Source organism: Rattus norvegicus, chromosome 19, assembly GCF_021556685.1.
Source record: "Rattus norvegicus strain SHRSP/BbbUtx chromosome 19, alternate assembly SHRSP_T2T, whole genome shotgun sequence".
NCBI lineage: Eukaryota > Metazoa > Chordata > Mammalia > Rodentia > Muridae > Rattus > Rattus norvegicus.
Window position 1 is genome coordinate 16,166,399 of NC_141552.1, and position 23,298 is coordinate 16,189,696.

General features: G+C 42.1%; 1 protein-coding gene across 3 annotated transcripts; it reads right to left on the reverse strand.

Moving 5' to 3' along the window:
* Positions 1-1,987: 1,987 nt before the first annotated feature.
* On the reverse strand, positions 1,988-22,074 carry LOC147998879 (disks large homolog 5-like). Of its 3 annotated transcripts, XM_087595928.1 has the most exons (6): positions 21,938-22,063; positions 20,644-20,710; positions 5,339-5,498; positions 3,996-4,139; positions 3,201-3,363; positions 1,988-2,486 (listed from the first exon to the last, which is right to left on the reverse strand). In XM_087595928.1, the coding sequence occupies exons 2-6, from the start codon at positions 20,708-20,710 to the stop codon at positions 2,457-2,459; spliced, it is 564 nt and encodes a 187-aa protein (XP_087452054.1). In that variant the 5' UTR covers positions 21,938-22,063; the 3' UTR covers positions 1,988-2,456. The 3 variants fall into 3 exon arrangements, with proteins under 3 accessions (XP_087452054.1, XP_087452055.1, XP_087452053.1); XM_087595929.1 differs by lacking the exon at positions 20,644-20,710 and having other exon boundaries at positions 21,938-22,074; XM_087595927.1 differs by lacking the exons at positions 20,644-20,710; positions 21,938-22,063 and adding an exon at positions 6,564-7,037.
* Positions 22,075-23,298: the final 1,224 nt, after the last annotated feature.

Below are 23,298 nucleotides of genomic sequence, written 5' to 3' on the forward strand. Positions count from 1 at the left end.
CCAATCCCCTGCCCCGCCCTGCCCTGCCCTGCCCCGCCCCGCCCCGCCCTAATGCCCTGCCCCAATGCCCTGCTGTGCCCTGCCCCAAACCCCTGCCCTGCCCCAGTGCCCTACACTGCCCTGCCCCAATCCCCTGCCCAGCCGTGCCCTGTCCTTACCCAGCTGACATTGTGGACATCTCAAGACAGTCACTGGACAATGGCTGACACACTTGTCTGGAGACTGGAAATGTTTCTCGATCTTGGAGAGGAAAGAAGGACCCTCCAACTACACTGAACTCTAAGGAAGTTTATACAGGTGAGGGATGACAGGGACTGTTTTGTCTCATGTCACACATGACAGTAGAAAATATCCTAGGTATTGGGTGCCGCTGTTAGCATTAACAGAACAAAACACATAGTGTTGGGAAGGATAATAAATTATGAGTAGGATTAGAAAACCCCACGCCTCTTCCAGGTCCTAAGAGGGCAAAAACTACCACCAAATATAGCATTAATGTGATAGGTTGGTTAAATCTAGTTACTAGATTCTAGTGTGATACCTATGACCCTTTTTGTGTCATGGTCAGCTTATAATGACTAGAGGACCTAAGCTTGAGAGTCACCAATGCCTTTCCCTTGCTTCTCCAGCTGCTGAGCATTGAAAAGCCCTAATGGGACAGCATCTGTTTGCAGACATACTGGATTATTCTTCTTCACTTTATCTCTCTGAGTCACCTCCACTCACAGTAAGTCAGTTTAATTCCATAAATTGGAAATGAGTCACGTGGAACATATACTTTCTCAATACAATCACAGATTTCCATGTAAAAGGTGAAACATGAACTGTCCCACCTAAGCTCTGGGCTTGCACAGACGTACTCTGCAAAAGAAACATGTGGTCACAGCTGCAGTCTGCATTCACTATGGATGCTCTTGAGGTCCTCCCTAAGCTGCATAGATTGAGATAATTATCTTGCTTTCTATCAAAAGAATTCATTATGCCAAGTTGGCCTGTAGAAGGAGGCTAGTCTCTTCTGTATTTCATCAGATGTGCTTAATATATATAATCATCGATAGTAAGTGAAAGATCTTTTTGGAATTGAAACTGAGTGATGCTGGAGGATGATCCTGAATGCACAATGAGCAGTGGAGGCACCAGAGCCCGGTGTGGATGCCTAGCAGCCTACCACATTGAGCAGGCACCGCTCAACCACCTGTACATACACATCTCCTGAGATCTCTCTCCTTAATGGGAGGTGATCGTGTCCACCTAGTACAGCACATGCCCTGGAAGGACAAAAGCTACCTACAGGAGCTGTGGTGATGACTCCCAGGTTAGAGCATCTGCTGCTCTCTCAGAAGAACCACATGGTCCCTAACAATCATCTACAATGGGGAATGCTATTCCCTCTTTTGGATCATGAGGGAAATGCACTCAGGAGTGGCCCAGACATACATTTGAAAAAAAAAGATCCATTGAGTTAAATGATAAAAATAAATATAATCAGCAACAATAAAAAACACAGCATATGAATGATCAAGTGAAACAGCACCTATAAAAACCTATTTCCCAAAATGACGTTGATGGTCATTATCTTTGTGGTTTAATACTAATGCTGTATTGTAAGAAAAACTGAGGCACATGGTTCTCGATTAGGATTAATCTATATTCCTTTGTGAAAATTGTCATTTTTTCTGCAGCTCTACAGGCATGAGTGTGTGTTACTCAATATCTGGTGCACACAGTCAATAAGGAATGGGTGTTGTAGACTGATATAGACTAGGATGAGCAGAAGACATGACAGCATGGATACAGTATATCAGTGATTACATCATAAAGTGTGTGTCCATAAAAAAAGTCACATTATCCACACAAAAGACACTATCACCCTGTGTACCCCTTGGTGTCTTTGAATTCACTGGACCATGTAAAGATCCATATCTAGCTCTCAGTTCTAAGTCTACAGGAGGGGAAAGGACCCTTGAATAAGATGGTCTTAAGAGTCAAGAGTTACAAATCAATTTTTATTCATAAGGAATACAATTTACAAAAAACAGGCATAAAATGAACAACTAAAATGGTATAAAAATGAAAAACAGTAACAAGAATATATAACTATGAAATAACAAAAAGAAAACTTCAATGAAAATCATAACCAAAAACACTTCTTAACAGCATTTTCTTAACAAACATTTAGAAACACAGTTGTAGTGCTTTTTCTCCTCTAGGAGGTGAGATGTCAAGGTACTCCCCTCAGTGTCTCTCAAATGGTGTTGTCGGTATGAGAAAGGAGAAAGACCTCAATGAGATAGGCTGGCATATGGATACATGAATTTAGGGTCTCTATACATTGAGGAAATTATCTGAGAAGAAGAATATTCCCCCAAAATGTCTTTGACTGTGAGGATTGTCGTCACAGGGAACTCCTGAGAGAGAAACTCATTCCTCAGGGGGCGGTCTTCCTGGGATCCGTCCTATGCCATGTCTCCTGCAGTTCCTGAGACCTGGGAGGAGAAGGCAGCCATTAAGACACTGATTTGGTGGGGCCTGCATACCAGCTGTCAAGTTGCTGCCTTCTGTCCCCTCAGCTGCATTGGACAGACAGCACTGATCTTTTCACTGAAATCATTGCTGATATCTCTGCAGGCTGGGGAACATCACCAGCAACCCTCAAAGTACTGTGGGAGAACAAGCTTCTCCTCAGACTCTACCAGTGCAAACCAAGAATGGGGAAATGGGGAGAGACCTAATTGGGGTGCAGGAAGAAAGGAGAAGGCCACATGATACCCAGATGAAAGCCAATGACCAGGACTCATTTGCCATTTGCACTTGGTTCTTATCCCTACAAGGGGCTTCCAACCATCACATGACCCCTGTATGACCTTTGTCACACGACCAAGAACTCGTTCAAATCTCTTCATAGCATCCAATCTGTGATAGGGAGATGCAGTCATGTGATATGTTATTCCTCTGTCACCATTTCTGGACTGCAGTTTCAAAAAGGGCAGAGAAGTATAATTGCCAATAATTCAGTTTCTGAAGAGTGGTTAACTTCCCAGAATACTTGTGCATAGACAGAGCAATGAATAACTCTATCACATAAGGTGGGTGACTGACTGGGTGTGGGGAGATTAGAAAGGTGATAGGGGAAGCAAAGATGTATCCAATAGGCAAATGGTATCAGACATTGTTAATCTGACTCAGCTGCTTGTTCCTACCACATTTTGCTGGGTCTGGAGGTTGCTGGCCTTCTCCTGTTCATCTTCATCATTCGGGTTCAAATCAAACAAATATCGCTGTACCTCCTTGCTCTCCTGCTTCAATGTGACCAACTTCTTCTTCATACATGCCTGGTCCATCAGGAGACGGCTGTGCAGGTTGCTGGAAACACACTCTGCATAGTAAGATCCTGAAGCCTCATCCTCCCATTCCAACTGCCAAATCCCACAAACTCCACGAGGACCCAGATACCCATAAAGACTTCATAGAATACATCTCCATACATGTAAGGCTGCTGCACAAAGAGCAAACGGCCAATCCAGGGAAGAATAAATTGTTTCTGTGACCCAAGCACCAATAAGAGTCCATGTCTGTCCAAAAGAACAAGGGATCTGCAACTATCCATGAAAGCCCAATGCATCGGGGCAACATCAATTAGTAGGCGGCAAATAACCACAAGAGGACAGTAGAACCAAGGGAGGTCATGCAAACCATGTGGTCCACACATTGAGCTTTGTTAAACCTGGTATGACCCCAGAGCCACAGGTTGGCCTAATAACACTCTGATGCCTGAATCAGTGTAGTTCTATCCAGAGCCTTCTAAAGATGCATAGACACTGTGGTGATGAGTCACAGTCTCTTATGGAACTGAAACTGAGTCCAAAAGACCCACGGCACAGTGATATTTAAACAGCAGAAGAGATGGACACAGAGCTGCAGACCCTCCGGTCCAGAACAAAGAGAGGCAGACATGGCCATTCCACAAATGATGGGCCCTTCTGACCAGTACTGACCGATAGAAGTTAATCTCCTTCTTGAGCTCCTGAAATTTCTCACGATGTTCAATGTTCTTTGTGTCTAAGTTGTGCAGTAATGACATGACCTCTTTCTCCTTTATCTTCACGTTTTCATAAAATGGATTTGGCCTGAAGTAGGGGCTGGCCCCAGGAAGATAGAACCCAATGAACATCGAGGTTTAGGATTATATGAACTCAGGCTGTGTCCTGTACTACCCCAGCCCTGGAAGGACACTTTCTGAATTCTACATATTTGGATCTTCTTCAGCTTCAGAAACTTGGAATTGTGTGCCCAGGACAACAGAAGCTAAGCATCCTGATATAGGGATCCCTGGCTCACTTTTTCCAATCAGGAGGGCTGGATCTGCATTCAAACCTGTTATGCTGTCAAGAGCCTAGGCCACAGAGCTTACCCAACCACACACACACACACACACACACACACACACACACACACACACACACACATCCACAAACCTCTGATTTCATTTTTCCTGTTTTGACAAGTGGAATGCTACAAGCCAAATAACTAATATTCTAGAGGCAGACAGTACACATAATTCTGGAGATGAGACCAGATGTTGCCACAAAGTTGTAATCTGCCCAAGGCATACAAATGTATAGACAAATGTGACCACACAGGCAAAGAACTGTACTGTTGAAAGTGGGGCTTCCAAAATAAAGCACTTAAACCTCCATGAAACTATTATACAGGTAAATCCTGAGGTCAAAAAGAGACCCCTAAATTCCAAGTGTGCAGGGACATAGAAACATATAAAAGTTGTGCATATGCATGCAGACCTGTGCACACACAGACACACAAACTGGGACACACCCACAAGAAAAGAAAAGTAAACAGACTCAGAGAATGAGAAAGAGAGACAAATATGGAAAGAGCACAATGCGAATCAGTAGAAATGTATGCACCATTACTGTCTCAGAGTGTAAGGCACACAAACAAGAAGGAACAGGCCTGAGCCTCAGGCCTTCTACTTAAGCATTGATATGAACAATGTGGGACCTGTCACCTACGGCTACTACCAGGAGATGATAGCATTCAGTCACCTTCCTAGCAAGTACAAACACTCTCCACAAACTCACAGCACCTAGAACCTTGCAAAGCTGCCACCTGTCAAGGGCTTTCCAATTGTACACTGGGAACTCATGCTCCAGTGACTTTATGCCTAAATTCTTCACTCAGATCACAAGTTCAGATTTTCAACAGGCAGAATCAGAGAGTCCATTTCCAAACTCACTCCTCAGTAAGGGTTAGGTTCTGAATCTCCTCTCTATGGGAGATGAGGTTTAGAACAAGGTCGTTTGTTTGGAGCAATGCATACCTCTTGCTCATGGATCCACCTGTCACATAAAGGAGGCGATCTGTCAGCTCATTTCTCTCCTTGGTAGTTAGTTCCAGTTCTCTATTCAGCCTCTCCTCTTCCTCGTTGGCCTGCACCTTGTTTAGGACATTTTCAGGGGATGACGTCTGTCTGCAGGCCTCTGTAGGTAGAAGAACACAAGTGAACCCGCATGGGGCGAATGCATAGAGCATACACAGACCACAGTGAGGTCCAAACAGGAGAACATGCTTGGAAGCCAGTGTCACTGCAAGGAGTTTGATCTGTGTAAGAGGCATCCTAAGTGGATTACAGTTCCCCCACTACTATATAGAGACCAAGAGATGTAAGCAGCCAGGTGTTCCCTATGCCCGCCCACACAGGCTTACAAGTACCAGAGAGATGCCTTCTCCAGGATTATTATCAGGTACGCAGGCTACAACCTGGTTTCAGGACCCTCACCCCTCTGGTTTCAGAAGTCAGATCATCAATTCAGCATCCACAATGACTTGATTGATCAGGGATATTCAGATATCCTACACTGTTACTCTAGTCCAATAACTTTGCATTAAAAAGTCATGTAGGGGGAGGACATGGTCAACAGACTTATTAATTACCCCTACTGAAATGACAAATGACCCAGAAGTGCCAATAGGTTACAGGCTCTTTCTCTACCTGCTCCATATATTTTGGCTACTGTAGAAAAATATCTGCCACACAGAACCTCTAATATATGAAGGTAAGATTGGCCCCGTCAGCCAGAGGTAGTCAGAGGAGTTCTAAGAATATAAGGTCATGGCCAGGAGCACAATTCTCTCCCTCTTACTACTGTCAGATAGTCACTGAATTTAAAGAAGCAATGAAAGTGAAGTACATTGATGCCCTGTTTAATTCAGAAAAGTTATACCCTCCATGACTACTTATGGTGTTATTATATCAATTTAACATACCGAATGCACTGTTAAAGTAAAGACTAGAAGTTCACCCAATAATAGCATAGGCATTGCCATATCCTCCATGTGGTTATGGAGAAACTAATGATGTGAAAACCTTGACTTTCAGGAATTGTGATAATCATGGAATTCAATATCTGTGGAGATGTTCCAGTGGTTGTGGCCCATTACTAAAAAGGCCAGCTGAAGGCCCCCACACACACCCCTGACAGGAAGCTCAACATACACTGCCCAGAACTTACTCCACATTCCCCATGTCCTGTGTCCATCATTACCTTTAGGTTTCGTTTGCTTCACTCTAGATTCTTCTCTATCAACATCAACTCTCCCAAAGCGCCTACAAAGATGGGCAAACATGTCTGTGGATATATCCTTTGGACACTAAGAGAAAAAGTAGGGAATTGGTTGTCACAACGATACTGGTGACATCACAGGGATTCCAAGAAGTCTCTAGGAGACAATAGAATGTCCACGAAGGGTCTGCTGATGTCACGGAGAACAGACTTTGCCTCCTTACTAATGTTCTCCCTGTACTGAGCAAAAGCTGATGTGCCCTTTTCAGGAGACTTCCTTGTGGCATAGCCACTGAGCACCACATGCTTCCAAAGCCAAATTTGGCTCTAGGCTTGATTGGAAAAACCTAAGTCATTGCTATGTATCTAAATGAGTGCTTCCTCCCCAATCCCTGCACAGAAATGTTTCATCCTACCTCAAATTCTCCTCAGTCAGCAATATTACCCATTAAAGATTACTGAGAAATCACACCAGTTCCTATAAGTAGCCAAAGAGGTCTCCTGTCTCATCATGTGCAGGTGCATGAAATCACACCCAGAAAGAGCCTGTAGGGTAGGTTGCGATGTGGGTGTGTGTTATAGGTACAACCTGAAGCTTTGTGCTTAACATTTGACAGTTGCCACCAGATTCCTTAGGAGAAAGAATTGCATTCATTATGGTCCTGGCAACAATGTGGTGATCTGTTAGCAGAGGAAACTGAAATATTGGATCTACCAGAGAATGCACCCTCAGGCTGAGTGTGGGGCTCTCCTCTTTGCACTTAAGTTACCAAAGCAGGATTGCTTACAGGCCTCTCTAAGCTATAACGTGTGATTTCATCTGAAAAATAAAATAGTCAGCAGATGTTGGGGGGGATGCAGCCAAAGGAGTAGGACAAGCCTAGAGATATAACTCAGTGGACAGAGTAAGAAACAAGCATCTTCACTCCTGTTTCATGGACCACCCCACAAAACACAAAAGCATCTATCGTACTAAAAAAAAAAAAAAACAAGTTATTTTATTGAATGCATACACTAATACTGTTTACAGTATTAGTAGCAAAGCTCTGATTTTGGGGGCAGATCAATGACTTGAACTATCTTCCGGACAACATATAAAGCAATAAATAAATAAATAAATAAATAAATAAATAAATAAATAAGAAAAAACAGAAAAATAAAAATCACAAAAAGCACAAGCCTCACATGTGAAGCTACAGAAGAGTGATCCAGTGGTCACTTCTGACCAGGCCATTTTAGCTATGACAGTGCATAGTGACCCTTAATTTGATGGGTCCTATATAAAGGTTTGTGCAATATTGTCATTTTAACAAACCTCATCCAGAACATACATAACGACACAGGATATGATCACAATGTCCTTGCTGTGTATCAAGTTATTTTTCTGTGTCCTTGATTGTCAGGCATATTACAGCAACAATCTGAGATGGCTGGTAGACTTGGAAGAAAGTGGATATGAAAGATCCCCATTTATATATCAGTACAGCCATTTCTTAAGAATGAGAATCTTTTAAGCTGGCCCTCGCTTAGCCCCTTGACATTAGACAATAGACCAGAAAGTACAGAAAGCACATTCCCACCCACTCTCTAGGAAGCTGCCCGACCATAAGAACAGAGGGTATAGAACATATTTACTGCAGGGCAATTACAAGACAGGAAACATCTCTGGGAAGCTGACTGACCACTATAGAAGTGAGATGTCCTTGGTACTGAATGCAGCTGTGCTATAGGCTGACATAGCTATAGCCTTGTCCTGGGAACTCCAGAAGAGAAACACCTGCCAAGACAGATATCATGGTCCTTGTCCTGGGAACCCCAGGATAAGAAAACATATATCAAGTCAGACATCCTTGGTACTGAAATAGCTACATTGATGTGGTTAAGGCCTTATCCTAGGTATTCCAGGCCGAGAAACATCTGCCTAGATATCCTTGGCACTGAAATAGCTGAGCTAATGAAACTGTGTGATCGTAAATGACTGTTTAAGCTGTACATTTCTGTTGTTCGAGGCTCCTCACAATCCTCCTGCGTGAGGACCATGTCAAGCCCCAGTGCATTGGTATCCCAAAGTAAACCTCTTGTTTTTACATCAAGACTGAGTCCTGTGTGTTCATGGGGTGGTGATTGTCCTCAGGACTGGTGCGAGAATCTCCTCTGTCTGAGGGTCTTTCAGATAAAGCTATAGTTGTGGGTTACACACCTCAGCTCTCATTGGCTAATGCTGTCCTCACAGTCCTTGGAGGCCCCTTTGTAAGACTACCTGTTGGAAAGTGGAAGCAGCTTTATTTGAGCTCAAAGTGAACCTGACGAGCAACGTAGAGAACAAGATGGGGTAATTGAGAACCTGTCTAAAACCAGCACAGAAACCCACCCTTCATTCAAAGCATCATCTACCAATTCTTGAATTTTTACCATTCTCTGCCAACCAGTCTTTCATTCAGGAAAGGTAGAAAAGAACTGGAAATGATCTTCGTATTCTAAGGACCTTGATCTGTCTTTCCTTAGGTCCACATTAAGAACAAATGAATTGGGTATCACCATCTGAACAACTTAGTATCAACTACTCAGCATTTCTAGCCTAATCCTGTGCCTATGGCAATCTCAAGCTTCCCTGAGTGTTGCTGTCCCAGAAAGAAGAATGAAGAACTGAGGTAAAACCCCAGTGAACCTTTCAAGGGGTTAGAAGAAAGCCATCAGAGATACTGCACTTCTTTGTCCTTACATTAAATCAAGATGATACAACGTGAATCTATTGGGCTATTCAACCATACATCTTCCTCACAACCCCACCTATCTGAGTTCATTGCTTGGCAGAATTCATGCCCCACCATCCTAGATATTTCTTGATTCATTGCTGCCAAGGGCCAGGTTTCCTGAGTTTTGTTTTTTGTAGAATTGGGTGTAGTCAATCATAGTTGCCCTCTGTAAGAAATGACAAATATCTATAATAACTGACCACACTGTACTTGTGTATACAAGTACAGTAGTGGAAAATTCAGCATAACTGAGGAGTGGGAAATCACCACTGTGTCCTGGCCTTTCTCTGCCCATATCACAGCTCACAGGCGGCTGGGGCAAACCTTGAGTTCCTCTGTAGAAACAGAGTGATGTTGAATGGACACTGAGCAGGCAGAGCAACACAGCTGAGGCAACTCAATTCCAGCAAGAAATGCATTATGTGTTTCCCATCTTAACAGCTCCTTTTGAGGACGTGTCCCCACACCCAGCTTAAACACAGCAATTTTCATACATGCCAGCCTGCTATTTCATATTGTTGCTGTAATACGCCTCCACATCATAGATTTCAAAAAAATATATACCTAACACTGAGAAGGGTGATGCTTGTCAACATCTAGTGCGTTGGCGGCCCAGGTACGGTCACAAATAACCAGGACACAGGGGATGCAGAGCAAAGGCAGATGCAACTGCATGCAGCTGCAAGCTTATTAACCCTTATACAGGCATGAATATGGATTACCTCACTTTCCCTTTTGGCAAGATATAATAAGATCGTTATTCCCATGATACCAGGAACGACTGAGGCAAGACTAGGCAAAGAAGTGAGACTAAGCAAAGGCTTCTCCTTAAAATATCTGTATAGCAAATCACCCCTCTTCCTAGTATCACAATACACTTGTCATAACCCAGAGAGCATGAGAGCCGCTTCCACAAAAAAGGGATATAGTACAGCATAGTGTAAGGTAAAGTGAGAAAAAACATTTTCTTCTCAAGGGCGGCGTTCCAGCTCCTGCTTGCATCTCTCAGCCGTCTTTCCTTGATCCTGTCAGGGAAGTGTCTCTCAGTGACTCCACAATTTCTCTCTTTGTCCTTTTGTTTTAAAAGTAACACTTTCTATAACATAGCTAAATGTCCTTGAAGGGGTTTAATCATGCAAAAAGAAAGCAATATAATATATGATGTATGCAACCTTTAATGAGTGTATCTATTTTCTTAGGGGTATTTTTCAGATACCTTCACAGATCTGGATTTAACTTTGGTAATTGTTATCTGTCTACAAAATCAACAATATCGAATAAATATTCCAGTTTTCTGGCGTAAAGTCCTCGGGGGTAAGAACTAATGATTTTGGAATTTGCTCGGTGTCTATTGTTATGTCCCTCATTTCATTTCTAATTTTTAATTCATGTATTGTCTCTCTTGTGCATTGTTAGTTTGAGGAAGGGGTTGTCTCTCTTGTGGATCATCTCAAAAAAAAAAAAGAGGAAAAAAAGAAAAAGACAGCTCTTGCTTTCCTTGACTTTGTATTTTTCTCTTTGTTTCTAAAGGCTTGATTTCAACCCTGAGTTTATTGCCCTTCATCAGATCCTACCAGACTCTCTATGGGATGAGGCTTTGCCTCCTCTTGGTAACAGAAGCATGGAATAAATGAAGCTTCTGCTGATCTCTGTTGTGGTGTTGCACATCACAATCTCACCGAAAACCATGCATAGCCTGGTTTTAGGCTCTATTAAAGCGGCCCACTATTTCAGTGTTCCCTGCAAGGTGCCATGGAACGGTAGTAACATAATTCTGCATGCACATCGACAGGTTTCTCCACGGTCTTCTGGGTCATTTGATAATAATTTATAGTGAGTTCATGGATGAACACACACACACACATACACACACACTTTACTGACATGGTGCATATTCTTTGCACACCAAAAATAAAGTGAGCGTTACTGAAAATGCACCAATAATGGAATCGATGGAGGGAGCTGTGGGGAAGGTGGGGCTTAGAGTTACTTAAAAGACCCGATGCAGATTCTCCTTCTATTGGAGGAGAAACTTGATAGACAATGTGGTTCTTTATTTTCTTTCTCTAGAGCACACAGGACTAGGGTAGCAGCTAGGGCTTTAGCATGTTTGGCAAGTACTGTAGCACTGAATTAAATCCTAGGGCTGGAACCCTATTAATCATCTACAACAATTACAGGGCAGGCTGGATGACGACACTCAGCTGACAATGTGGACATCTCAGGACAGTCACTGGACAATGGCTGACACACTTGTCTGAAGACTGGAAATGTTTCTCGATCTTGGAGAGGAAAGAAGGACCCTCCAACTACACTGTCCTCTAAGGAAGTTTATTCAGGTGACGGATGACAGGGACTGTTTTGTCTCATGTCACACATGTCAGTAGAAAATATCCTAGGTATTGGATGGCGCTGTTAGCATTAACAGAACAAAGCACATAGTGTTGGGAAGATTAATAAATTATGAGTCGGATTAGAAAACCCCAAGCCTCTTCCAGGTTCTAGGAGAGCAAAAAAAAAAAAAAAAACCACGAAATATGGCATTAATGGGATAGTTTGGTTAAATCTAGTTACTAGTTTCTATTGTGATACCTATTGTCAGTGCCTGCGCCGACAGTGTGTGACTATCAGGTGTAGGTTTGTGGGGTTGAAAGAAAACACGTACACGGGTCACCCCTTTTTAGCGAGTGCCACCAAGGCTTTACTGAGATCTCCTTATATACCAGAGGCAAAAGCCGTGGAAAAACAACAAGGCAGGTGAAAATCCCCAACCAGGAAATTAGGACAAGTCTGTGAGGTGAAAGTTCCAGCCCAATCAGGGGCATAAACAGCTTCTTAAAAACAAGAAGCAGGATAGCTCAGTGGGGAGGAAGGGTGCCATGGAAAATCCCAGCCCCAAATCAGGGGCTAAGAGCAGCTGTCAAAGGTGTAAACAATTTCTTGCTATAGCAGGCTGAAAGGCTCAGCGAGGGGGGAGGGAAACACCAAGGTAGGGCCCAACAGGAGCCTTCACTGGTGGCTCTAATGTTTCACTTTCCTATGCCAACTGGCCTCCACACTGTTTCTAGCACCATAATGATTTCAAGTCTTCCTCCTAAGGAATTTTGTGGCAACCGTTGAATGCTAAGCACAAGGCTTCATGGGTGTTCCCCAAACACACACCCATGTTGCAACCTTCCATGCAGGCTATTTCTTGATGTGATTTCAATCACCTGTACATAATAAGACAGGAGAACATTTTGACTGCATATTCAAACTGGTATTATTTCTCAGGAATTTTTAATGGCTAATATTGGTGAAGGAGGATAATTTGAGTTAGGATGAGACATTTTTGGGCAGGATATGGAAGGAAACATTCATTTAGATGCATAGGAATTACTAAGGTTTTTATAATCAAGCCTTGAGGAAAATTTGACTTTGGAAGCAGGAGATGCTCAGTGGCTCTGCCCCGGGAAAGTCTCCTGGAAAGGACACCTCAGCTTATGCTCAGTACAGGGAGAACATTAGCAGGGAGGCAAAGTCTGCTCCCCATGACATCAGCTGTCCCTTCTTGGACATTCTATTGTCTCCTAGAGAGTTCTTGGCGTCCTCTGTCACCAGTGTTGTAGTGACAACCAGTGCCCTAGTTTGTCTCAGTCCGAGTCTGGCAGATACATCCTAAGACATGTTTTCCAGTCTTAGAAGTGTTTTGGGAGGGGGGAATGTCGATTGTGGAGAGACTAGGGTGAAGGAGTCTGACCTTTCGTCTCACAGAAATGATGGACAAAGAAATTGGTTCTGGGGAATGTGGAGTAAGTTCTGGGCAGTGTCTTTTGAGCTTTCTGTGGAGGCGTGGGGGAGGGATGGTGGGGGTCCTGCAAGCTTAAGCTGACCTTTCTAGCAATTGGCCACAACAACTGGAGCATCTGCAAAGGAATTGAATTTCCATGAATATCACAATTCCTGAACGTCATGGATTTCAGAACATTAACTTTCCCATCCTCAAAGAAAGGATATGGTAAGGCCAATGCTACTATTCTGTGAACTTCTGGCCTTTACTTTTAAAGTTGATTTGTGGCTTGTTTTTTGTTTGTTTATTTATTTATTTAGTTGGTAATATTATTTATTGCCAAAGTCAAACATCTGGGTTACATCCTCGGACCCACATGACAGAAGGAGAGAAATGGCTCCTGAAAGTTGTTTGGTCATGTGCTGCGCGCGCACACACACACACACACACACACACACACAGACACTCATACTCATACTCTCACTCATACACACACAAACTTTAAAGCAATAGTAATTTTTCTTAGAGTCTGATATAATTGGTTCTAATACAAAGACAGCCTGAGTGTAGTTACTATATAATTAAATAGTACTCATGCTCTTAGGCAAAGAGTTTAAAGTTTATAGGTACCTAATAAACTCGCATTGGGACATATAAAGAACATTTAAATGTTCAGCAGAAATACAAAGAACAACTAATTTAATTTGTTAAAAGTGAAAGCTTATACAATTCTGAAGGTTTTTATGCTGGTTTTATTATACATGTAACTATGAAAAGAAAACATACATACTTGATCAATGAAATGAGGAAGAGTGATTTAATGAACAGAAAAATGGATGGTACTTCAAAATTTCCATGATTACATATTATCTATTTAATTCCCTCCACAATAGCAAGAAACGGACATTATTATTTATGCGACATTACAGATACATAAACCGAGAAAATATTGTTTGGCCTGATTATCTGAGCTTTTTAAAGGTTTAGTTAATTGACAGAGCTGTGGTTTAAAATTAGGGTCCATATTCTTCTGTTTTAAATGTGTGACACTTTTCTCTTTTTTTCTCCATCTTTATTAAATTGGGTATTTCTTATTTATATTTCAATTGTTATTACCTTTCTGGGTTTCCAGGCAAACATCCCCCTAACCCCCCCTCCCCTCTCTATGGGTGTCCCCTCCCCATCCTCCTCCCATTGCCACCCTCCCCCCCAACAAGCCCCTTCACTGGGGGTTCACTCTTGGCAGGACCAAGGGCTTCCCTTTTATTTCTAGTGGGTGCTGCTCTCCCTGCTCCGTGGGAAGTGGATGGGGGGAAGGCCCGGGCCTGAGGTGAGTTGGAACTGGGGTAGAAAGGCATAGGGCCTCCTAGGTGAGAACGCCAAACCACCACTGCTGCTGCAGCCACCATGGAGAAGCCCTTGTTCCTGCTGCAGGGAGGAGAGTCTGGTGCCCACAAGATGGCTGAAGGGGAGCTGAGAGTGGACAGCTTCATCACCGGCCTGCTGGAGGTATGAGGGTATCGTCCGGGTATAATTGTGCAGATGACTGAAGCAGAAGTCCGAGGGCTGTGTATCACGTCTCGTGAAATCTTTCTTAGCCAGCCAACAGCTGTGAACACAGGTTTCTTTTGGAGAGCAGGCCTGTGCAGGCCCAGAACCTAGGTGGGACAGTTCAAGCTACCCTTTTTCCATGGCCAATCTCAGATCATATTCAGAAAGTATTGCTTGGGCTAAAGAGATGGCTTAGTGGTTAAGAGCACTGACAGCTCTTCCAGAGGTCCTGAGTTCAAATCCCAGCAACCACATGGTGGCTCACAACCATCTCTAATCAGATATGATGCCCTCTTCTGGTGTGTCTGAAGACAGTCACGGTGTACTTGTATATGATAAATAAATAAATAAATAAATCATTAAAAAAAAAGAGTATTTCTTCCAGGTGATGGATTTCCAATTTATGGAATTGAACTAACTTACTGATGGTGGAAGTGACACAGAGAGTTAAAGTACAGAAGGAATAATCCAGAATGTCCACCAACAGTTGCTGTCACCCCAGCGCTTTTAAAAGCTCAGCTGCTAGAGAAGCAAGGTAGTCTTTGGTTATTCTCAAGCTTAGGTCTTCTAGTCATTATAAGCTGACCATGACACAAAAAGAGTCATCTATATCAAAATAGAGAATAGTAACTAGATTCACACCACACTATCACATTACTACTGTATTTGAGGTTCTCAGTTAATATCTAAGAACCTGGAAGAGGCCTGGGTCTTGCTACACATACTTATAATTTATGTCCCCATTGTCAGCTGAGATTCTTCATGCAGCCTGGGGTCAAGGAGGTCATCCCACAAAGCACAAAACACCCATCTCAGATAAACATGTATGGTTTATTGAATCCAAAACATCCATGAATTTCAGGACACAATTAAATGTTGAAACCTAAGGATAATAGATAGAGAAGAGAATTAAGATTTCTAGTTCATAGATCCAGTAAACACCTTCAACAAATCATAGCAGCAAACTTCCATAAGGTAAAGAAAGAAAAGGCCATAAAGGTACAACAAGCCTACAGAACATCAAACTAATTGTACCAGAAAAATTCCTCCATTAACATAATAATTAAAACGCTAAATGCACAGATCAAGAAAGAACATTAAAAGGGGTAAGGTATAAATATCTAGTAACAAATAAATTCAGACGTATCTGAATTACACCAGACTTCTCAACAGAGATTCTAAAAGTCAGAAAATCTTGGGCAGATGTAATGCAGACACAGGCTCCTATATCCAGCATAATCCTCAATCACCATAAAAGGAGGAACCAGGATATTTCATAACAAAACCAAATTTAAAGAATTCTTTTCTGTAAGAAAGCACAACAGAGGCTAATAGGAGGAAAACTCCAAGACAATGAACTAAACTATACCCAAGAAAAACCAAGAAATTAATCTTCTCTCAATAATTTAAAAAAAGAGAAGCACACAAACATAATTTCACCTATAACCAGAAAAAGAAGAGAATGCAGCAATCATTGGCTTTGATATCTGAACAGATCTTCTTTCCCTAATCCCCAAGCTCCCAGGGGCCAAACTGCCAGCCAAAGTGTATGCAAGGATGCTCTATGGTTCAAGGTGAGGCCTGTTGCCCACCAAAGGCAGATCCTAGAGGTGTGAGGTGGGAATGGACATGTGTGGGTGGGGGAGCACTGTCACATACGCAAAGCTGAGCAGAAATGGGATGTAAATTTGATGAGGGGAGTCTTGAAAGCAGGACAACAGTTGAAATGTAAATAAATAAAATAACCGATTAATAAAAAATAGTCAAAAATAAAATAACAAGTAAAAAGGTAAATGAAAATTAAACCAAACCAACCAAACAAACAAACAAAAATCCCTGTAGTGGATTGGCCTAATGCTGCTTGTATTTTAATGCTAATTTGTGGAACTCAGGACTGGTTAACCCCAAATAACTGACCCTGTTCCCAGTTAAGTGTGATTATAAAGAAGCCACCAGCCAACAGCTGCACAGCAGAGAGATGGGGGAGGGGAGCTTTGAGGGCTTTGCTAGAGAAGATCATGAGGAGGGAAGAAGGAAGAAGAAGCTGCCAAAGAATAAAGGAAGAACGTGTGTGATGGAGAGGAGAGAGGAAGAGGACAGCAGCCATGGTTAAGGGAGAGGAGAGCCTGGTCCTGAGGGCTGTCCAAGGGGAACAAAGAGCAGCCAAGATGCTACACAGCCAGTAAGAGTTGAGCGTTATTGTTTGGAAAGTAGATCTCGTACCATGGAGGGGAGGCAGCTGCACAGCTACTGTGCTGACTAATGTACACTAAAATAAATTTAACAAAATATGTATAACCAGTAAGACAGCTCTGTAGAGGATCCTAAAAGGAATACTTTAGTTTGAAGGGAAGGACAAAATACCAGAGAACACAGGGGATAAATTAATAAAACTAGGAAAGTTAATCAAAGAAGACTGTGAAAACCACAAAAATTAACAAAATGACAAAATTTAACACATAGGTTTAAATAATAATTATATATCACTAAACTCAATATCTAGGGTGGTGGGGCATGAATTCTGCCATGGTCTGAACTCAAAAAGGTGGGGTTGGGAGAAACATGTCTGGTTAAATAGTCCACCCACATTGTGTCAATGTGATTTAATCTAAGGACAAAGAAGTGGAGCATCTCTCACGGCTTTCTTCTAACCCCTTGAAAGGATCACTAGGGTGTGGCCTCAGTACTTCATACTTCTTGCTAGGTCAGCGAAACTCAGGGAAGCTTGAGATTGTCACAGCACAGTATTAGGCTAGATATACTGAGTAGATGATACTAAGTTGTTCAGATGGTCATACCCATTTGCATGTGTTCTTAATGTGGACCTAAGGAAAGAGAGATCAAGGTCCTTAGAATAGAAGGAACATTCCCAGTCCTTTTCTACCATTCCAGACTGAAAGGCTGGTAGGGAGAAAGTGGTAAATAATAAAGAATTCACAGATGATGCTTTGAATGAAGGGTTGGTTTTTGTGCTGGTTTTAGACAGGGTTTCAAGTATCCCATGTTGCCCTCTTCCTGGCTGGCCCGGTTCACTTTGAACTCAGATAAACCTGCTTCCACTTTCCAATAGATAGTCTTACAAGAGGGGCCTCCGAGGTCTCTGAGGACAGCATTAGCCATTGACAGTTGAGGTGTGCAACCCACAACTTTAGTTTTAGCCACTTTGTTCCATGTCTACCAGCTATTTCAGATTGTTGCTGTCTATGCCTGACAATCAAGGACACAGAAAAATAACCTGATAGAGAGCAAGGACATGGTGATCACATCCTTTCCTCTTCTATATGTTCTGGATGAGGTTTGTTAAAATTCCAATATTGCAAAAAGCTTTATATAGGGCCCATCACATTAAGGGTCACTATGCACTGTTTCATCTAAAATGGCCTAATCAGAACTGACCGCCAGACAACACTTCCTGCGAAGTTCCTATGAGAAGCTTAAGTTTTTTGTGTTTTTTCTTCTTCCTTCCTTTCTTTCTTTCCTTCTTTCTTTCCTTCTTTCTTTCTTTCTTTCTTTCTTTCTTTCTTCCTTTCTTTCTTTCTTTCTTTCGCTTTATAGGTTTAGAGGAATGTATTTTGGGCCACGGATCTGCCCCTTGTATCTTAGCTATGGATGTGATCAATCAGTGTTAGTGTATGCATTCAATAAAATGTCCATTTTTGACTAAGGTAGATGCTTCTTTGTTTTGTGGGGTGACCCATTGTCAATGTCTAGTGAGTTGGGGCCCTGGGTATGGTCGCATACCACCAGGACACAGGGGGTGCAGAGCAAAGGCAGAAGAAACTGCACGCAGTTGCAAGCTTTATTAATCCTTATTAAGCTAAGAATATGCATTACTACAATTTTCATTGTGTCAAGATACCATAAGATCATTATTCCCAGGATACCAGGAACAATGAGGGAAGATTATACAAAGAAAGATGAATAAACGAAAGCTTCTTCTAAAAATATTCATATAACAAATAACCTCCTATTATAATCAAAATATACTCACCATTACAAGAGAGCGTTAGAACCACTTCCACAGAAACGGGACACAGCAGAACATAATTTAAGGCCAAGTGAGAAAAACATTTTCTTCTCCAGGGCGGCATTCCAGCCCGTACTTGAATCTGTCACCAGGCCTTTCTTGACCCTGCCTGGGAGCTGCATCTCTATGTCTTAACAATTCCTTCTTTTTTCTTTTGTTTTAAAGTAACACTTTACATAACATAGCTAAAGGTCCTTGTAGGGGTTTAGTCATGTAAAAATAAAGCAACATAATATATAATATACATAAGATTATGGCAAAACTAGCTCCTCCCATGCTATGGAAAATCCTTTGAAGCCAAGCCTTGGGATCTAATCCTGTCAATTGATCAGCCAATAATTTAGCTATTTCCATAGGGGTAGTATCTTCTAGCTGTTTACCAAAAGACATTCGAACATCATATTTCAAGGCATTAATTACTTTTGAAGCACTTTCATTACCCTCTAAATAGGATTGAATTAACTTCCAATCATGTTCTGTGTCATTATCCATATATTTACTAACACAAAAGTAGTAGGATTTCATCATGATAAGCAATATAAGCCCGATAACTGGCATTGGCCGCAGCAGAAGAAACCATGAGTAAAACACACATTGCTAAGAATAAGTGCTCAGCAGTAAAGGACTTTCCTGAAGGGGACAAAATTATTCCTTTCAGTGCTTAATCGCTTCACCTGACCCCACATAGGTAATAGGGTTGTCACTACACGGATCCTTATCCATTGTTGTTTGTGGACACTAAGAGAAGCCAGGGCCTCAGTAATGGAGGACACCTCCTCATCTCCTGAGAACATCCATCAGGAGAAAATGTAGCTGGTTTAACTGGATTCCTTTGAGGGTAGGGAGTAGTTCTTATTATTCTGTGCTTGGATCCATCTCCCGGGTAACCAGAATAGTCTCCCATCCTGTAATGAGACAAAACCCTCTCCCCTATATACAATGATGTCCTTTCCTGCCATTCAGCATCCCAGGCAATTTTTATCCATACTGTCTGTTCCATGCCTTCTGGGGGGAAGTTCAACAAAGTGTCTATCGGCTCTTGATATAACTTCACCTTGTGGTAAATTAAGAAAATTAATAATGTATAATGCTTGTGCCAATATAGCTCTGGGACTGGTCTGCAAACTCCATTCATGTTGGATAAGGCCATCTCTTTTCCCCCTTTTTAATTTTATAATTTGTCATTTCAGGGTATGGTGAATTCTTTCAACAAAAGCTTGTCCTTGTGTATTGTGTTCTGTACCAGTAATATGTACAATATGATATTGTTGACAAAATTGTTTATATTGATAAGAAATATATGTTGGTCCATTATCAATTTTAATTTAAGAAGGCAGTCCCATAACAGCAAAAGTTTCCAATAGATGCTGTATAACATGAGCAGTGCGTACTCCTGGCAATGGTGTAGCCCACACAAATTTTGAAAAATTATCTATGCTTACATCTATATGTGAAAGGCGACCAAACTCAGAAATATGGGTTATATCGATCTGACACGATGTATTAAGTTGCATCCTACTGGGATTAATTTGAGATGGAATACATTTTATACGTGAAGACTGACACATAGGACAATTAGCAATAATTTGTTTGGCTTGAGAATAGGGAAGCTTATATTTAATATGTAAATATCCTGTATTGGCATGATTATGACTGTGTTCTTCTGGGGTAGCAAATGCCACTAATTGATCTACCATATGATTGCCAAGTGTTAAAGATTCTGGAAATTTTGAATGTGATCTAGTATGTGTAATGAATATTCTAGAGTTTCATAATAACAATAGCCCTTTAATATGTGAGAATAACATTTAATATAGGCTTAGATGTAGAAACAACAGCAGTCGCAATATTCTGTACTACTCCTACAACATAAGCGGACTCAGCTATAATATTTTTACATCATGAGTAAAATCCTGGAATACATTAATTACCGCTAATAATTCATTTTGTTGTACTGACCCAAAAGAAGATTCTTGTCCCCAAAATTAATCTTTGGTCCAATAAGCCATCTTGGTCTTAGAGCCATCTGTAAACTCAGTTAAGGCTGATAGTAATAGATCAACAGAAATTAGTGTATTTATAAAATTTTTTTTTGTTTTTTAAAGCAATCCCACAATTTACTATGGAGAGGATGAAATTCAATATTTCCAGTGTAAGAAATCATGGCTAATTGAAAAACCTCAGACATCTGCATTAAATATTCCACTTTATCTTTGCGTAATGAGAAAACAATAGCAGCACAATCATATCCCCACAGAATAACAGGTCTTTGTATGCCTTGCTGAATAATTAAAGAAATTTGTTCCTCATAATTTGTTAATGTTTGGTTAAAGTTTTATTTAATATAAACCCATTCTAAAGGCAACGCATCCTGAGCGAAAGTGCCTGTAGGATATTCAAGAGTATTTAAACATATAATTTAATAACTCTATCTGGATCAATACGTGCCAAATATGCATCTTTCCATTTTCAGAAAAGATACCCTTGCATGCCTTCATATAAGCATTAATATCCCCAGCCTCCTTTATAGGTAATAATGCTCTCCTGTACTCTTAATTAGCATTTTCAAAAGCAAGCATTTGCAGCAGTTGTCCTCCAGCTACCTCTCCTACCATTGTTCTTTCCAATGTTAATTTTAATATACATAAAAACTTAATATATGGTTCATAGAAAGCTACTACCTTTTTCAACCAACCAGTATCATCCTTTATAATAAGTCGGTTGGGCCACACCTTGAATCGATGCTGGCCTAATTATAGGAAAAGAAAAAGCAGGTGAATTTGTCATCATCATCCTGTGAATCTAATGGTCAACATGCCATCCTCGGGAAACGACTGAGAAAAACCTGCTTCAGGCAGTGGTGCAGAGCGCAAAACTTTTACTTTCGTTTTGTCTTAATGAAGCTCTAGCTTCTTGTTCTGTATTCGTTATTACCCTGTCTGCATTCATGGCCTTCAACACAGTAAAAATTACAGCCCAAAGAGACCAGAAATTGGAATCTTTTTGCCCTGCCTGACAGCCTTTTTCACCTTAACTTTCACTTTGACCCAGATATCAGAATCCCTGGAACCCTCGTCAGGGAACCAAGGAGTTTACTCTTGTTGTCTCTAAACACTTTTCTAAACCAGACTGATAGACATGAATTCCCTGCACTCTTAAAGATGCTTAAGCATAGCGAGATGAAGAGAAGATTTATCTTGTCCCATTTCCTTGTAATAAATTGTACTTACCTTATCTGACTGTCCAGACTTACCTTCAGGGACCCTGTTCCAGTGCCATAGGTCGACGTCTAGGGTGTTGGGAGCCCTGCGTCCAGTAGCATTCCTTTCTGTGTTTCCCGATGCTCAGTGGCCATGCCACTCCAGCATGCTTTGAAATGAACCAGTCCGCAACCACCACCACCACCACCACCACCACCAGCACCACCACCACAACGACCAGCACCAACACCAATTTGGTTTTGTAAATAAAGTTTTATTGACATCGCCATACTCAGTATTTACATCCTGTTCAGTGCTGCTTCTGGCTGCAGCTGCAGGGCTTAGGAGCCACAGAGCCCTTTAGGCTCCCAGAGCTGAGAGCATTGACCTTTGCCTTGTTTGGGAAAGAGGTGACTGACCCCTGTGCTCGAGGTGGCCTTTCCGTGCCCCTTAACCCATAGCATAGGTCTCTGTGCCATCCTCTCCCTTTGCTATGGTGTGCACTTCCTGGTACATTTCCATTAGCTCTTGACATTTCCAGAGCATTGGGTCTTGCAAATTGAATTTGCATGGCACCAGGAATAGACCTGATAGCAGGGTGTGGGACACTACCTATGGGGACCCTGCCCAGGGGCATAAGCTTACTTTTCCAGTCAACTCCCTGAACAGTGAGCCTTTGTGGGATAAGGTACTTCACGACATGACTTGACCTCTCTGCAGTGCACCCAATCCATGCTTGGCTCAGATGTCCACCAGAGAGGTTGTGTGAGTGTCCCCAGTAGAGGCAGCACTCTGTGTGGTGGCATTGACATGGCATCCAGGAAAGTCAAAACCAGAGGGACATGTCGGGCAGTTGGAAGCAGATGTCTGCGACCATGGAGAGAAGGATGGACTAGACACTCCTACAGGGGGTGAGCTGAGAAGCACTTCCTTGGCTTTTTCACAGCCCTGTAGGCTGCATGCAATGCTGTGTACCCATGCTGAGCTGAAGCCCCAGGCTTTGAGTCTCCTACAGCTGCTGTGTCCTGGGTCCAGGGTAGGATTAAGCAGACTTCAGCAGGAGAAAGGTGAAAACCCTGGTTGCAGGGTGGGGATGGCACAGTCATAACACACCTGCGCATGAGGCCCCTGGCTTAGAGCCGTATAGCACCTGTGACAAGCCAGCTCTGGTGACACTCATCTGCAATCTCAGCCCATGGTGGGTAGAGGCAGTAGGATCAGTTGTTTAATTATCCTTGGCTACATGGCAAGTTCGAGGCCAGCCTGGGCAACTTTGTCTGTGAAAATAAGACAAAACTAGGTCTTGACTCTGAGCATCACTGCCTGTACCTGGCATGGTTGCCCCACCCCAGGTAAGAAACCCCTCTGTCCAGAGGCCATAACTGCAGGAGACCCCTGGCCAAGTGTCTATACA

Coding starts and splice junctions, on each gene's coding strand:
- LOC147998879 (XM_087595927.1), bottom strand. CDS start 6,645: ATGTTTGCCCATCTTTGTAGGCGCTTTGGGAGAGTTGATGTTGATAGA. Junction 3,364..3,995: donor AAGGAGATTAACTTCTATCG/GTCAGTACTGGT, acceptor GTGTGTTTCCAG/CAACCTGCACAGCCGTCTCC. Junction 2,487..3,200: donor TCCAGACCCAGCAAAATGTG/GTAGGAACAAGC, acceptor TTCTCCTCCCAG/GTCTCAGGAACTGCAGGAGA.